Source organism: Glandiceps talaboti, chromosome 23, assembly GCF_964340395.1.
Source record: "Glandiceps talaboti chromosome 23, keGlaTala1.1, whole genome shotgun sequence".
NCBI classification, from domain to species: Eukaryota; Metazoa; Hemichordata; class Enteropneusta; family Spengelidae; genus Glandiceps; species Glandiceps talaboti.
Genome location: NC_135571.1, coordinates 5700453 through 5718572, shown reverse-complemented (window position 1 = coordinate 5718572; position 18120 = coordinate 5700453). Strand labels below are relative to the sequence as shown.

The following is an 18120-nucleotide window of genomic DNA, read 5'->3' as shown; positions in this document are numbered from 1 at the left end:
TACCGTAAAGAGGCCGGACTTCCATTCACCTACGAAAGCTTTAGCTAGGAAAGTCACTTTGCACGTGCACGCTCAGTGACAACCAATCAGAACACATGTTTAAAAGAAGATTGTCGGAAACCATGCATGTACATCAAAGTTAACAATCCGTCGATTAATGTCAATGTAGGGAAATATGACATTCCACCAATCTACAGTGACATCATCACATAAGGTGGACAGTTATATGTAAATAACTGATAAGTACTTTCACACCTGATTTACATATATTGAAGCTAACCTTTTCACAACTCTGGTTACTCAACACCGCCAACAAATTTGGATGATTCTCTCAGATCCAGTTAGACACTCAAGAAGGACAAGTGATTTATTCGAAACATGTCTGTTGCTCAATCAAAAATGGAATAAAAGATCTAGAACTTGTGTATAAACACCTGAAGGGTAACATCATGTATATGCATTGTTATATTATAGTCCATTTCCATCTCTATGTGACTCGTCAGTTCATACCTGCTCACAAATTGCACAATTATTACATGTTTTCAATGTCTGGTCAATCCAAGATACACACAAAATTATAGAGTGTGAATGGCGCCACTTACGTTATCGTCTGCTGATTAAAATTAGATCGAGCTCTTTTTAGCCGGTAGGCATTGTCACTTTTTGAAAACGAATGTGTAACGTAATTACATTCTATGTACGATAAATACAAAAAAGTGCCTTCGGGTGTATTCATCAAAGGAGTATTAAAACGAACTGGACGGAAATTTGTGATGAGAAGTCTGGCGCTATCGCTATATCACCTCCGGGTGTAGGTGTTTTTGTCACACACATTGCACATATGCAAGTTGTATTACTTAATCACAGCAAGGGTTCATACACTGTCAATCGTGTGACTGATAGTTCGTGTCTGTACAACCCGTTTGAACATTTATAAAGGATAGATAAAATCAGTCGTATCTCACCAGGCAAACGCTCATACAAAAGTTATGGTACCCATTGTTCATCTAATGCATATGCAGCCTGATAAGTCCCATTATGCAACATTGGACGACTACTAGTACAATCAAGGTGAAATAGAGTAGTCAAGTTGGTGTGATTTATATGATGTGAAATCATGCGATGATTCCGAGTCTCCGGAACCCAACTTTTATGAAAATACCTGCATTTCCTGATGTGGTATTCCTCTATGTAACTATTCTAATGCAAGTGTCCTGTATGGTCAATTGTTTTGCTTGTGTGGAGTTTTAGGTTAATATAGATGACGCCACGACCATTTACAATTATGTTGTGTAATTGTAAATAAACCCTTGAACTTGATAGATTACAATATGTATAAGTATTGTAAACATGTCGTGTAACTGTATTTTGTACATGTACACTTCAAATGTATTCATAACACTCTCAAAAAAGCCAATCATTAAATTGATCGATCGACATACAGTCAGACAGACAGACAGACAGACAGACAGGCAGGCAGGCAGACATACAGACAGGCAGGCTGGCAGGCAGACAGACAGACAGACAGACAGACATATGATAATGAATACATAATTTGTTATATGATATAACTGATTTTATTCTTAATTGTCAAAAAATATTTTTTGTATCATGATTTTTAGATGATTCATACAACTAAATCTGTTAACAAATTGAAATTGAAATGCCCGTGTAGTGCACCTCCCCCGCTGACGGTAAAATCCAGTCGTTGATGGCGCTGTAATAATCTACACCTTAAACACTAAGCCCATCCCTCTACCCATGTACAATAACGATTTCATTTGATATTTTATCTAAGTGAAGCTTTTCGACTCGCGATGTCCGTAATAGTATCTCTAATGCGTAAATAAGGTACTCGAATCTGAATTTGAATATATGCTAATTTGTGACGTCATATAATTGCCACGTTTATAACATATGCAATGGAAATACCTAACTATAAGTTTGTAAATATGATAAAGTTGGAAACTTTAATGATACGGATTGATAATTGGAAAGAAAGAATTGATGAATTAATTTATTTCAAGTTTCTGTATAATACTGTTCCCTTTTACTTCAGTAAGAAATCGAACTCAGAATGCAGTAAATTTTGTCTGACGTCAAGGATGGATAGGACGTAATAGTACGAAGCTGTGTCGTCATCATCAAGGTCAAATGCCATAATCATAGGTCATCCGGTGTCGGATCAACGCCACCATATTTGTTTAGTAGACAACAAAGACGCGAAGTTGCGGTATATGTGTATATTTGATAGTACGCTTGATGGAACCATGGAGATACCTTCATGATGGAACCTTTAACATATAGACAGGGCTTACACTTCATAAAATACACATTCTTTGAAAATTTGCAAAAATTGTTCTAAACTTGGCAAAACTAGTTCTCAGACAGTTAACATTTTGTCCACCGACAAAAAGTTAGACACCATGAATGTACCAATTTTGATATCTATTCTTAAAATTATACATTTGCCTTGTACTTAGACCACCTAGAAGTAATATTCATGTTTTGCCACTTGGTGGCGCTATATAAAGACTATGAACTGCCTGGTCCGGACTTATCAGTATTCATAATACTATATTTTAAAAATTATTTGTTCAATTTGGTTTCACCGGAAATGACGTTGAGTCTTCATTTTAATTTGTGCTTTGGCCGTCCGATTCATTTTTGACACTATTTACGTTCATTGAATTGTCCCTATTTTGGTCGTTAGTTTTTATGACGTCACTTTCTCCTTTGTTGTCAGCCGTGTTGTCATTTTCTTTGTTATCTTCAATACCATTCTCGACATTATTTTCTATTGGGAGGTTGTTTTGGTCGTCATCATAAGTGATGTCATTCCCAATTTCTGCCTCGTTTTCACCATTGACTGACTCTTCAACTTTTTGTTGGTTCGTAACTCCGTCATCCGCACTTGTATCATTCACATGTTTTGAGTCATTACTTGGTGCAATGTCGTCAACTTCTTCACTTTTGCCGCCTTGTAAAGATTCATCTTTGTCAATGACGTCATTTTTGTTAATTGTGTCATCTTTATTTTCAACCATTTGATCATGGTTCTTTGATACAGGTTGTACATTTTTCTCCGCCTCATCATCACACTTGTCCTTCTCTTCTCCTGTTATTTCTTCATCCTTTCCTGTTTTCTTCGACACATTACTCCTCTTTTTACTATTGTATTCAGACTCCACTTCTTTTTCATTAAAGGGTCGTAATTTATTGAATTTTTTCATCGGTTCTTTTGTGGGTGACCCTGGCTGAAGTATATTTTTGTCAAGTAACCTTTCAGCAGCCTGTTCACTACCCTCCTCATCACAAATTTCATCCTCAGTTTTATTATTGGTCGTCGCTATAGAAACAGCAGATCCCTTACTGCGTGTTTCAAAATCTTTTTGGCTGCCACCAGGAAGTGTGTCCTTCGCCATTTCTAAATTTACAACTGATAGTTTACTTTTATCCGGGCTTTCTCTTGAAACTAATCCATTCTTTGCATACACATACTTAGCGTCTGTTTTAATACTTTCCTTATCCTCGTTTGCGATACCCTCTTTAGATATATCTGTACTTTTGTCGCCTTTGTCTTCGACGCCATTTTGATTTTCATTGTCGTCTGCTCGAACGTTTCCTGGACCTTCCCCAGGGTCAACTCTAGCGTCTTCGTTGTCCTCTGCGACTCCATTTGTTCTGACTTCTTCAATAGTGTCCGTCTTAGTAGGAGACACTTTGACAGGTGTTGCTTCGATAACAAGTTCTTTTTTATCCCCCTGAGTTGAAATATCATCACTTTTACTCTTCGGAGCCTCTCTGTTGACAATTTTATGAAGCGACGATGTAGATTGGTACAACTTTCCAATCTCATTTCCAATAGAATCGATTTTATTTTCCACTTTTGAAATTTTTGCGTTGAAATCACTCGCGGTACTACCAGACGATAGACTGCGTGGTAGAGCCTGACCCTTTTGCCGGTATCGCTTCAGTTGATTGTTCATCTGATTCAAGCTCAGACTATATACCGATTTTTGTCGTAGGGTATGGAAGTACATACCAGCGGTAGGTTTCTCATTTGGGGCAAGTTCGGGATATTTCTCGGGCAAGTCAACAAGTGCGTTATCTTTCATTGTGTGAGCATTCTGTTGTTTTTGTTCTTCTTTCTGCCCATGTTTGGCTTTGTATATTCCAGGATCGAAATTCCGTTTCAATTCTGATTGGAATCTCTTTGTCTTTGCTCTGGTTTTACCAGAATTTCCTTTATTCAAACGATGAATCCACCCTTCCACATACTCTCGCTTTCGCTGATCTGGTGTACTCAAATCAGACGGGTCTGTTTTCTGGAGTTCACGCACGCGTACAAGATCGTCTATCATTGGAAGTTGGACTTTCTCCGTTTCTTCTCTCTGTCCCGGACGGTAAAAATGCGCCCGTTTTCGCGGTTTCACCTTGCCGACAGATTCATCAGATTTCCGTGTATTTATTTGAATTACAGGAAACACTGTCTCCTCTTCTTCATTTTGTTTGGTAGTGCGTTGTTCTCGTGGTAGAAAGCTCTTATGAATATTCGGCAATGTATCTACTTTTTCACTTGGTTTTCTGTTGTAAGCTTCAAGAACTTCTTCACTATCGAAATGTTGGTCTTGTTCTTGACTTTTCAATATCCTATACTGTTCCATTTCAATGGAAATATGAGATGGTTCCTCTTCACCGTCCAGGAATTCTCCATTCATTCCAAGCCTCTCTGTTGACTGAGCTGTGTTATCAGAATTTTCAGTCGCAGATTCGCTCACACTAACCACATTCATTGTGATGGCATGACCAGTTACATATTTGGGGCCATCATTAAAATCTCTAGAAGGCCACGTTTTTCTTCGTTTCCATGCCAACTTCCCCTTTCGACCATGTTTACCCTTCTTGTGTTTCTGTTGCCCGGCTTTCTGCTGGTGAGCTTTTCGAAATTCTCTGTCTAAATTTTCAAGCTGACGATAACTTTGCAATAAGCTTACTTGTTCGTCTGCCGTGTAGGCTGATCTGTCGTAATTCTCAGTCTGGTTGTGTACAAGTGAATAATTACCCGCCGACCTTGTCATTACATGAACCAACTGCCGTGGATAATGACTGTTATACCAGTATCTCGGGTTTGTCAAGTCGTCAGCTTTTGACAAAATGTCGTCTGCTTTCAAATTGACTTTATCGACCGATTTCTCGAGATCAGAGGTCAGAGATTCCCGCAAACTAGTTTTGATTTCTTCGATGGAAGACATTTTGGATTTTGAGTTCATCATGTACCAGTGAACACCGACTCCTCAAAGCCTGCAAGAACATAAAATATGTATATGTATAAAGTAAAACAGGTATGAAGAAAATCATTTTGTTCAATTCTATTCTATTCTATTCTATTCTGTTCTATTCTATTCTATTCTATTCTATTCTATTCTATTCTATTCTATTCTATTCTATTCTATTCTATTCTATTCTATGCTATTCTAATATATTTATACATGCAAAATGATTTAATTGTGAAAGTTATTTTGCATTAAACAATAAATGAACGCTGAAATATATTTAGATCGGTGATCCTGCTTGCGTTGATGAATCTAACAAGCATGCGCACAAAGACTAACCTCGAGGTGAGAGTAAACGTACATTGTTGGAATAAATTTTCAAAAAAGGCATACATGCCCTGGTCATATATACACATGTAAAACCTCCCAACTTGAAAGAGTTGCTTTATAGAATAATTAATGTCTAGAAGTAATCATAAATAGAGTGCATATTGAGATAGTTAAAAGTTTGTTATCAATTCTGACGACATCAATTGAATGGCCTTTCCCGCCCTTATTGAAAACTACAAGAAGACGAAAAGATATGAACTACCAAGTTTTAAAACCAGTTTACTAATGGTATTTATATATACAGCTTTAAATATGTCAATAATTGAATATTTTATTGGTCGTAATCTTGTCGGATAAGGCAGGTGTTTGGTGAAATAGTTTCCTGTCGTCATATCAAATGCAGTTATACCTTCCTTATAGCTATGGCAACGACCTATCATGATGATGAATTTCTTGTAGCAATTAATAAACCAGTGGCATTTCTTCTGCAGAGTTACAGCACACTCAGACTTTTTCGACTTTGCCATATAACACACCGTATCCATCATAAATAACACAATCTCGTATAATTTTGACAAAGTTTAATGAACTTTTGGTAAATTACATAATTATAATGAATATTTTTATTGTTACTACCAATCCAGAGTGACTATAGCATTTCACTTAGGCGGTGTTTTTTATGTCTCACACAAGGTGTTTTGTTGTACATAAAACAACAAAACAACATTATTGTCGGATGAAACTAGGAAGAGTCACACAGAGAACTGTTTATTTGTGATCACAGAGATATAAAATGTAACACTTCTTATGTGCGTGCATGCTATCAGTATTCTCTTTTTGTAATTCGTCACAAAAAATGAGAGATGTAAAAACACCCATACCATGCCGCCTATAAATAAAACTATAATAGTCTTTCTCAATGGTTGATTGGGATATTCAAATTTCCGTTCTATCTCTTCGGCAACTGTGAAATATTAGCTATTTCCTTCAAAATATTTGTAAAATACTGCTTAACAAGATTTGCGTATGAAAACTATCAGTCGCGTTTGATATGATATCAGTTCACCGAGCAAAAATGTTCTGAACAAAGCTTCACAAAGTTAACTTACGAATTTTCAACACGTACTACACATTTTGTCAGCCGAGTATTTTTGTCAGACTTTGAGAGCTCTAATTGATTTAATCTATTTGACATGAATAGTACAAACACCTCGTTGCTCAGAAAGGGCATCCATTTTCTAAACAGCCCCTCCAGACTTCGTCTTCAAATAAGCAATACTTAAGATTCCATAAAAAGGTGTTCTTCTTCTAACTACAAAAAGCCATTGGAAGTATTAACAAAGGAAAGAACGAGAGGGGATGTATGGATAATACACTGTTGTTATATTATGGGCTGTGTTCCAACACATGTATACATATCTGTACAAAGGATTTGGACAGCCAATTACAAGAAAGTCAGGTATTGGTTTTACATCCAGACATGTTTTGTTGGATACACATACATTTTTGTGCTTGTTGAGATGTTGAAAACAGAACTGATGTGCTTGTTGCTATTTACACATTTGAATAATTGAGGACGATACAACAACGTTATGGCTGCCCAAAAAACTTTTCGAATTTGCAAATTTCCCCCTGTTGATCTGTATTACCAAATTCAGATATATACATGTGTTTGTAGAACATGCAACAAATTAAAAACTTTTGCAATTTCGTACTGCCAGTATGTCTATCAGTTAAACTATTTTAACATTCCGATATTTCGACAAGCCTTATGGTAGCTTTTGTCGCCTTAACAATAAAATTACTGGAGGAAAGACCAGGTACGCTATCGAACTCGTACCCTTAGCAACGAAAATCTAGGACAAATATATATAGAACAGTGTCCGATTATGGTAAACCGTACATATTGGGGTTTGCGTTAGAGGTCTTCATGTATTAGGTTTCCATCACTAATCCTGACTCTGACTCCCTAACTCAAGAACTAAAAGTGTTACATACATACGTGTACCAACACAGTCAGTCCATTGTACTAAATTCTTGTAGCAAAATGTGTACTCTATTGTGTCATTTTATCAAAATAACAGTGCGTTGTCAGTCTTTTCGATTTCTGGACCCAATCCCTTCCCTACCAAACGTATGTTAACGAATCAATATATTTGGTTGATTTTGACAATTTTTTTTTTTCTAATTTGACTAGATTAGTATTTTCTTAACTGCAATATGAGAGGTAATTTACTTTGATGTTCACGAACACTGTAAGAAAAAAAATTGCCCTTTTTCGGAGAGGGGAGGGGTTACATATTGTAGACTATAAGTTTACAGAGAAGGTTTTGTGTTATAGTAAGAACACGAGTGTCCTTTAAATTTAAATTTGGACATGCCATTGCCAAGTCCAGGTAGTCATTGGAGACATTCTCAGTAAATTACAAAATAATATCTTTGCTTTAGACCTATATGATGGCGGGGTGGGGTGGGGATGGAGGGAAGGGTACTACCATAGAAAGATATACGGGTAATACTATGTGTCCGGCGCTCGAATGGGTAACTTTTTAACGAAACATCCTTAATATGGGTCGACTTTTCATATGCAAATTTCATAATCATGGTGTTGATAACATGAGAAACGTACATGCTTTAGCAGCATAAATTTTTCCCAAAAATGGGTGTTTTTTTTGGATTGTAGATGTTTTGAACTTGGGCCGCACCCCCACCCACCCCGACTGAACATTAGGGGAGTACACCCCACACATACCCAACGCAACCTTACCCCACCTCCGTGTGATGATCAACGGTGCGGATATACTAAAATCGTCTTCCTTTATATTGAAGACTTTGCTCATTATGTTTAAAGGGGAAGAAGCAATTGCAACAAATCAAATCTCATGTGACATATTGTATTTTGTTTCATTCCATCATCTCATATCGACAATAGTTACAACGACCTTTAGTATCAAAGAACCCCATTCAACGGCAGAGACAATATCGTATTTTTCTTAGCACGCGATTCGTCAGACGCGAAGCAGGTTAAAATATCACAGTTCTCCATTGTCATACTGTTCAAGTGGGTAAACACGTTAGAATAATATTAGTTCTTTCTAAAGCTTAGTTATGTAACTAACTTATCTGTATGGACTGTTTCAAATACTTATTTTTATCATTTGTGCAAAAGCAATAACCAGAAAAATACTCAAATTAAAACTTGTATCATCACAGTCATGGTAACTGACAAAAGTCAGGGTAACCGACGATACAATCGACACTGGAGTTGAAATTTGGTATCATTTTAGTGAGTCTTGAACACCAAAAGTTATCTCTTGGTAGACAAACAAGGTGATATGTAATGTTTTGTATCACTATGCATAAAGCCAATCGGCGAAGCTTAGATTCAAGTATACGAATATTGAAATATATATAGTGGGCAAATTTGCAAGATTATGACTACCAAGGTGAATGATAAGACTTGCTATGCACAAATGACGGGATTAGGAGATAGAAAGGGGACTTGAGAAAGCAAATAACTGATATCGCATGTCTTTTCAAAGCTACGTGATTAGGTAGGGGTCGTCAGCCTTTTCGACATTGCAAACTTCAATATCTCCTCCCAAGCTGTGAGAATTCACTGTGAATTGTTAACATAGACATAACTGATGTCTACAAAGGAGGCTACAAAACTAAAAGACATACATGTACAACAAAGCATTCTTTGCAACTAATAGTTACGTTTTGTATAGTTGAAAGCTAAGGTTGTGCGAATGTTGTTGTAATGTGTCCCCTTTTTATGACCACAGCTTTTGAGTTCTATTGTCTGCAGTCCATACTGTCTTGTTTTACAGGGTATGTTCTTGTATTGGGTATTAGGTTCAAGGCTGTTAGCTATAGGTTGTATTATCCTGGCTTACGGCTATGTACATTCAAACACAGGCTTTACTTGTTTAGCAGTGCATACAATAACTGTAACTATCTGATCACATTTAGAGGACAGTTATGTTATAATACAATGACTTATTCTTGATGCTGTGCGTACTGACATATAGAATCAACTATAGCGAGCTTGTCCTCGAGCTGCTCACATGATGGCAACTAGTTATATGTTTGGGGGTACTGTATAACAAAAGTAGTTTAACTGCAGGTTTATAAAAATGAAAATCGAGCTATTGAACAACCGTCGTCTGCATACCCAAATAAGGTTCTAGTATGACCTAGCGAAGGTACAAACAAACCGGTGAACTTGTATGTGTAGCAGCTGACATTAGGACAAGGGTTCCACACCCAGTACTATTGTTATCGTGTGTGTACAACACCAGGAGTAAACTAGTTATATGTTTGGGCGTAATGTATAGCAAAAGTAATTTAACTGCAGCTTTAAAATAAGTTCTAAATCGAGCGATTGAACAATCGTCGCCTGCATATTCAAATAAGGTTCTAGTATCATGACATAGCGAAAATTGACTGTAGATTTTCAAATGGGTAGTACTGTATTTTTTACGTCTCACACATGCACAAGGCTTTTTGTTATTTACAAATTACATAAAACAAAATATAGACACTGGTATCACACAAGGATATAATTATGATATATTCTACCTCACTCTGAACACAAATCAATATTGCTGTCGGTTGAATTTTTTTTTTTCGATTCTTCGAGTTGAATTTTGCTATGCAAAATCATGGTAGCACTGTGGATTAACTTTCATGCGAATTCTTAACTACCAGACACATATTAAAATATATAGACTCCTTCTTTAGTATATCTGACGAATTTTTTACCACTATTGTGACATGCATATGATTACTTTGAATATGAACACCCTCCCCTTTCCTAGACGTCCCTCCACACATAACTCTCATGTAGTTGTCATGGGAACGACATAATAAGGCTTACATGTGGTAAACATTTACAATATTCTGTGTAGCTACCGTTATTTACATTGGTTACCACACTGACTATTTAAATAGTAATCAATGACTGTGTTATCACTATTCAACACAAATATCCAGTGTTCAATCAGACCGAAATTCCGGTTAGCCATTCTGAACTTACTAAACATGTACGGGAGCAAATTTCTGCAGGGACTTCCAGAGGCTTGAAATTCAACCAGAATAGTGTAGCCATAAGTATGAGAATTTGAGTATTTATTTTGGATATTTAATCCATAAAACAACTTTTACCATATTTTTCTACAATGTGAAACAACCTTAGACCAAGTCTGTGTTTGTAATTCAATACATTGCAAAAAACTAAAATATGTGTGAAATGTTTGTTTTTGTACGTACAATAACAAGAATTTTATACTTTGTTCACCTTTTGTAACTTAATAAGGTTACAAACAAGGACTTCGTATAGATATGCTCTTTTAGTTTTTTAGTATGGATACGATAGAATAATTGTTTTATCAATTCAAAATGCCAGACAACTGACCAATTATCATCCATATGGCCGTTTTAATACATGTTTATACAATATACCATCATGTTGATTAGTTAAAGGTGCACAATCTTAAATATTATGGTTCTTGGTGGGTACATTTTTTTCATATTGAAATATCCCCATATTATTTCAACAACTATGTGGAATAATGCCTAGCAACTGAAATGTTTAGTCCTCACTATATATTCAGGTATGATCTTATATTGTGAAATATTTTGTGGTTACCAAAATATTGGATAAGTCTCGGTTCACAAATCTCTTGAGCATACTCGTCCATCTCTCTACCATTATGTCGATATTATATTTCTTCTAGGATAGTGTTGGCGTGTATTAATATTTTGTATTTTGAACACAGACCTTAGAGAAACATGTTGCATAAATCACTCAAGTGCTAAGCATTTTTGACAAGGAGTTTGTGTGTCTTAACACCATTTTGTAACGACGAGCGAGTGTAGAAAAAATGGTGCACAGTTAGACATTTTAAAGTTGACCTAGTTTTTAAACCCAGTTACTAGGCATACTTCTGGCAACCAACTCTTACCGTAGCAGTTAGACTTAAATTTCTAAGACAAAGTTAGCAAGCTTTTCAAATAAGTCATTGGGACAATGACCCTCCTGCTAAAAGATTGAGTTTAACGAGTGAACCCAAACCTTGTGGAATAGGAGAGTACCAGAAAATGCAACAATTGCTGAGAGTTTTCAAGTTTACTGACGCAAATAAACGTTCCAGCATGCTTGGTTGCATATACTGGTAAGCTGAATTCAGACCCAACGTTTGAATGGAGAATCGAATGAACAGTGGTTCATGTCAACTGTAAGAGAACCCTAAGCTATTGTCCAGTGCATGTTTATGAAAATCCCACCATGGCAAGACTAATTTATTTTCTTTGACCATGTTTCACTGCGAGTGTAAATACAAAAGTATTCGCGTTTTTCACACGATACATTTTGTGTCTGTCAGTAGTCTCCCACCTTTTGTCAACAGAAAGAATTCCACACAGGCAAAAAATTCCTTCTTTGTAATATCCCAGCCCGGCTTTATGTACTATATACCCTTTCTAACATGGAGTGGTGACACGCTTAGAGTACAGTGGGTAGCTGACCAAAATGTAAAAAAAAACATGGCTGACTTGTTACTCCCGTTGCTAAGTTACACGAAAACGACAACAACTTGACTTGGGGTTTGTAATGTCAAATGTCACGATAAACCACCAATTGACATTGCTAATGAAAAGTCTACGAACAGGTTGCTTAGCAACTAAAATATGTCCCATGGCAAGCTTTCTATAAAATTTATTCTCTTGACAAATTTTCTGATATCAAACTTCCTTGAATTTTAATATTAATTAATTGTTATATGTGACCGGGTAAGGAATTAGAAATTCAACTATAAGTTGCACTATTTGGTGTGTTTAACAACCAGAACCAAGCGAGCGTGTAGAGCTGACGCTAGTTTTAAAAAACCCATAGACTCCTATCTAATTGATCTTAATAAAAGTTTGCTAAAGAATACTAAACATAGACATAGCTGAGACACTGTGTTTCTGTCATCGATTCGTACAGTCAGTACACAGTACAGTGTTTATACAACGTCTGTAGACAAATCGCAGACTTTGTGCTTAACATCTCAACAATGTAAAACACAATGAAAACAGCAAGCTGAACTCACCTAACTAGGCCAGTGGGAATATATTATATATATATAATCAAAGTAAGTTGGTTGGAACTTGAGGTGCTTCTAAAGTTGTTAACATTAGCACCTCAAGTTCCAACCAACTTACTTTGATTATTCCCGCCCTGCTTACCCAAGCATCGAGCACTCTATTCTACGAGTTTGATACTATTTACTATATATATATATATATATATATATATATGAATGTAAGTGTCTCGCTGGAGAGAACAGTGTTCGATGCAAATATTAGTATCAAAGCATAATAGACTATAATTCAAAAGAATAAGGATGTAATAAGTCGTTACTCAGAGTTTCACGCTTCGTGCGATCATCAGATATATATGTATGTATGTATGTATGTATGTATGTATGTATGTATGTATGTATATGTATGTATGTATTATGTATGTATGTATGTATGTATGCATGCATGTATGTATGTATATATATGTACATGTGTATATATAATGTATGTATGTATGTATGTATGTATGTATGTATGTATGTATCTATCTATCTATCTATCTATCTATCTATCTATCTATCTATCTATCTATCTATCTATCTATCTATCTATCTATCTATCTATGTATGCACTTAAGTATCTATATATCTATGTATATGTATCTATGTATCCATGTACTTGTGTACGTATGTATATGGAAATCCATTATAGATCACGTGGACGTTTCTATTATATGGAAGTCCGGGATCGATGTGGAAGTCTAGGATAAGCTAGCTTAGGTTATATGGAAGTTGGAAAGAAATGCATGTTTCATCTTCAAATTTGTGATGGGTCGAAATATTTTGATATAAATCATATAACGTTAGAATAGTAGCACATTTCTCACCCAAAGAAGCACTTTTTTTCTACCGATGAAGTCTTGAATGAATGATTGTTTGGCCATAGAACCTGTGGGTGGAGGGTCTATGGTTTGGCTGGTAGACAGACTATGAGATGAATGGATCAACACATGTGTTAGACACATAAAGGTTAATATATTTGAAGTAGAATTATACCATTAACATATTTTACATTCTTTACATTGTTTTGGTGAATTATTTAATATTTATACAAGCATACCTTAGAGGCAAGAAAATAGTTTGAACTGTATAAATGAATATTCACAAGTTGTCTAAATAACTGACTGACTGACTGACTGACGTATGGACGGACAGGCGGACTGACTGACTGACTGACTGACTGACTGACTGATCATGATGGACTGACGGACGGACGGACGGACCGGTTATTATGTGCTGTGAATTCGTTCAACTTGCGTTTCCTCCATAATGTTCAACGGTACGTGACGCAACCGATCAGAACTGGTCACATGACCTCGCTGACACATAACCTTGAAGCTTTAATTTCATTTTAAACAAAAGTTTACCTCCATTCACATCATTTAGTCAATATTATGGGTATTTTTTTCCTAAACATTAGACGGTACAGTTTTGCCGATAGGATGTCAACCACGTGACCCGGAACTGGAGACCTTACGGACATATATACCTAGTAGCCAAATAGCAAGGGATGCTTTGATTTTCATTTCGTCGTAAACAAAGTGTTACTTCCATGCGACGAATTTGGTCAACGTTACATTATGTTTATATGCACTAAATTCGATGTGTTTATGAAACAAATGTTCACTTTTGCCGACAGGCCTAGAATGGCAAACCTCGGACCACTTTTGTATATAGTGGCGTGAGGGCAAACCAATCAAAGATCTATTGGTAACCTCACTGACACAGTACTAAATAGCAAGAGATGCTTTGGACATTTTCTATCAAAAGTTTCAACAAAATGTTTCCTTCTGAATTTGGTCAATGTTATGTTATAAGCAGTAAACTCTTTTTATTTTATTGGAGTTTAATGTTTCTGTAACTTTGTAAGAACATCTCTCGGTTATTAACTTGTTATGAAAGAGCTTGTCAATCGATACACACATCTAGTTAACAACATGTAATTTAGAACAGACAACGAAATTACAATGTGTGTAAGGTCGTTTTAACAATGGAGTGGTAGATATACATTTGTATTCAAGGTATTACGTCAGGTCGAAGGTAAGGTCAGGAAGAGTAATGGGATTAGACACTCTGCATAGTTTGAAAAGAAAATATATTGTCCGTACTTAGCTAGACGAATTGAAACTTCGGATGGAACCATTTTCAAATTTATTAAATTTAGCGTTCCAAAGTAATAGTTCGTTGACCACGCACGATCTGAGCCATTGAACACTTACAATATCGACTTGTTTTCACTTTTCATTTATACTTTTAAAACTTATTTTGATAAACTATTAATGAACAATAATAATTTCATCGTTTAGGTCCAGAATAAAGCTGAGATGTGTCAAAAACTTTCCTGACAAACAAAATGTTTTGAAGTGATGATTTTGGGCGGGAATGAAATTAATATGAAGGACGCCATGAAGTGTGAACTGAAATGAACCAGCACTGATCATGTTATGGTTTTGGTCCAAAAGAAAGTGGAGATATGTCAAAAATTTACCGTCGGATAAATATTTTTAAATAAGTACTCTGTGTTGGCGGGAAAGAACTCGCGATTGCCGACCGGGTTAAATAAATCATGAAGAGAGAGTGTGAACTGAAATGAATCGATCTACTAAATAAGCTTATAACCATTGTTATGGGTCAGGCCAAACACATAGTAGAGTTGAGATGTGTCAAGAAGTTGCCCGGCGACAATTTGATCACAATTATTTTGGCGAGATGATCGTGTTAAAGAATAATGTATCGACGTTATGAAATAGTATCCAGTATTCCTTATTTGAAATTGAAGTCAAACTATACACTACAACCATTCTCAATTAACTATTACAAATTCAAACCAATATTCCTTATTGCATATAATTTTATTCACTGTGCAGACGACCTGATCAACTATTACTAATTGTTTTTAAGGGGCGAAGAAAAGGCATGAAATTGTAAAGATAACAGCACTTGTGAAAATCGGAACAACTGATAATTGGTGAGTACCCTTTAAGTATTTGGAGTAAGTAGTAGTCTTGCAAGCGCAAGCGCTATTTCTCATCCTAGTAACAGTAGTTTTCTTTTATATATTTGTACGTACTTGTTTACATAATATTTTGTTTTGATGTTTTCTGCACCTAGAAATGACCCAAAAATGATGTAGAATTGCTAAGATTTATGAGTTACATGTACAATGTGAACAATTATTTTCATATTTATATTTAGTCAAGGACTTATCGCGGTCTTCCGTATATAAGTTATAAAGTTCATGTTGAAAGTCATTTGAATTAAAGGATAAACTTGCTAAGCATAAAATTTAATACAAAATGTACATGAAAAGAAACTACTATATTGTTCATAGGTGGTTCATTTAATTTTGACAAAGCCCTTGATAACTTTGACATACGTAGCCATGTAAACGATTTTCAAGTTGGCTTATTGAACGTTAAAAACTGTTATATCACTACTCTTTGCGGACATCGTCATCATATTCCGTGAGAATATGACTCTCATCCTATTACATGTACCCCTACAAGACTATAACTGTTGTATTGTTTGAAGTCACGGTGTTTTCTGGTGCCGCTTACTACTGCGCATGCACTTATAGTAATGATCAAAATAGGAACGGACTCATTCAGTATTTGTATTTTCGTTGTCAATGGTTGTATTCGATTGGAGAAGAGAAATTCGAACAGAAAACAAACAGAAAAGTTATACCCATTCTTTAAAGATGACGTCATCAACATCCATAGATTTATGTCTCTTTGCCAAAACTTTAAATTAGTTGGTAACTGTACGGTAGAATAAACACCCATTCTTTGGTAGTATACTAAGTTATTGCAGAGAGGATTTCGGATAACAAAGGGTGGCATTGGAGATCATTGTTTGGTTCTTTAAGCCTTTGAGTCTTATATAACCCCTTCCAATTTTGGCATTTAGATTAGCGTGATTTACTACACTACTAGAGAAATACTGTGACAGCTTTTTATAGTCGTGATTATTGAAGGCCACCCCCTCCCCCCCCCCCACACACAAATGTAAAGACGTCCATCTCAAGCAATGTTTAATTTGGTGAACTTTAGGAAGGGGTATGATAACAAATACACCGTCGGTTTTAGATAATGCCCTAAGGTACGTATACAATATGGCGACTCGGCATTTACGAAGTGGTATGACAAATAAATGCGTCGATTTTAGACGAATTATACCCTCAATGAATGCTGTCGAAAGATACTCTTATTATTGTCCAAAAAGTTTGTTCCTAAATCCTCGCAGTGCTGCGAAAACTGCATGGAAATGTTCGTGCACAATGTTTCGTCTGGGCTGAAATATTAGCGCAAAATTTGTCGTCTGCGCCAAAAAACACTCGTGTATAAATCCAAGACTTGTTTGATGAAATACTAGAAGTTTGTGAAATCCGCTGTTAGCAAAATGGTGTCGGAAAATTGTGTCACGATATAATATTTACACAATTGTTTTGTCTGCAGTTCAGTTAACATGGTTAATTGGATAAAATATTTCGTGTTTCGAGCTCTGTCCAGGTTCAATCAGACGTGTCCATTGTGAAATATACACTATCCCAACTTAAGTTTGTCTAATTTATAGTCCATGTACACTTTCGCGTTTTAATGAGAAGGATACTGCATGCCAAAGGAGAGCTACTGTGTTTCTAGGTTTTCGTTCAGTCATTGAAAAAAGAACAATACGAAAAGGAACTGTATATGTAGACGACACAGGTAACCAACACCGCTCAAGTCCTATAAACATTGGAAGACGGTGAAATTCGCCAAGTTTATCTATATATGATTATGGCAGAAGACGACAGTTTGACAGTTATTAAGATAATAAACGGTCTTACACAAATATTTGACAATTTGTTATCAGTTTGATTAGGGTAAATTATTGTTGAAACAGCGCCTATGGAAAACAGATCCACAGCACACTGCTTGTATACGCAGCACAAATATCCGTACGCAAAGTGTGTTTAATAATTAGTGCTATGTGCTAATTCTTGTTGGTGGATGGATATGGAACGCAAACTGATATTCTGGTGAATTTTATGGGACGATTGTAACGGTTGACCTTTCGACAAGCAAAGGTCAAGAAGAACGTACACAAAACTGCAGTTACAATCAGGGTACTCTGGAATGTGGTTGTTAGGGTCAATCTAAACACACTTGTCGTGTGTGCAGATAAAATACCTTTATGAAGAAAACGGAAAATCTATATCGGTTAGTTTGCTTACCTACCTGACATACGTAGTGAGCACTCAACACGGGCCGTCATCAGCAACAACATATCATTGATTCTTAATTAGCCAGGTCATTAGCGACTGTGACTAATTGATCTATTTCCTTACCAGGTAGTTTACGGCCAATATATTAATCAATCGATAATCGAAGTATTGGTGAAAAATC

General features: G+C 36.0%; 1 protein-coding gene across 1 annotated transcript in view; it reads right to left on the bottom strand.

The window, feature by feature from the left end:
- Positions 1 to 1572: 1572 nt before the first annotated feature.
- Positions 1573 to 18120, bottom strand: part of LOC144452666 (uncharacterized) — a 16687-nt gene continuing 139 nt past the window's right edge. Inside the window, exon 2 of the mRNA XM_078143810.1 lies at positions 1573 to 5304. Within this exon, the coding sequence (XP_077999936.1) occupies positions 2637 to 5276 (2640 nt within the window). The 5' untranslated portion in view covers positions 5277 to 5304 and the 3' untranslated portion in view covers positions 1573 to 2636. The remainder of the gene's footprint in view (positions 5305 to 18120) is intronic.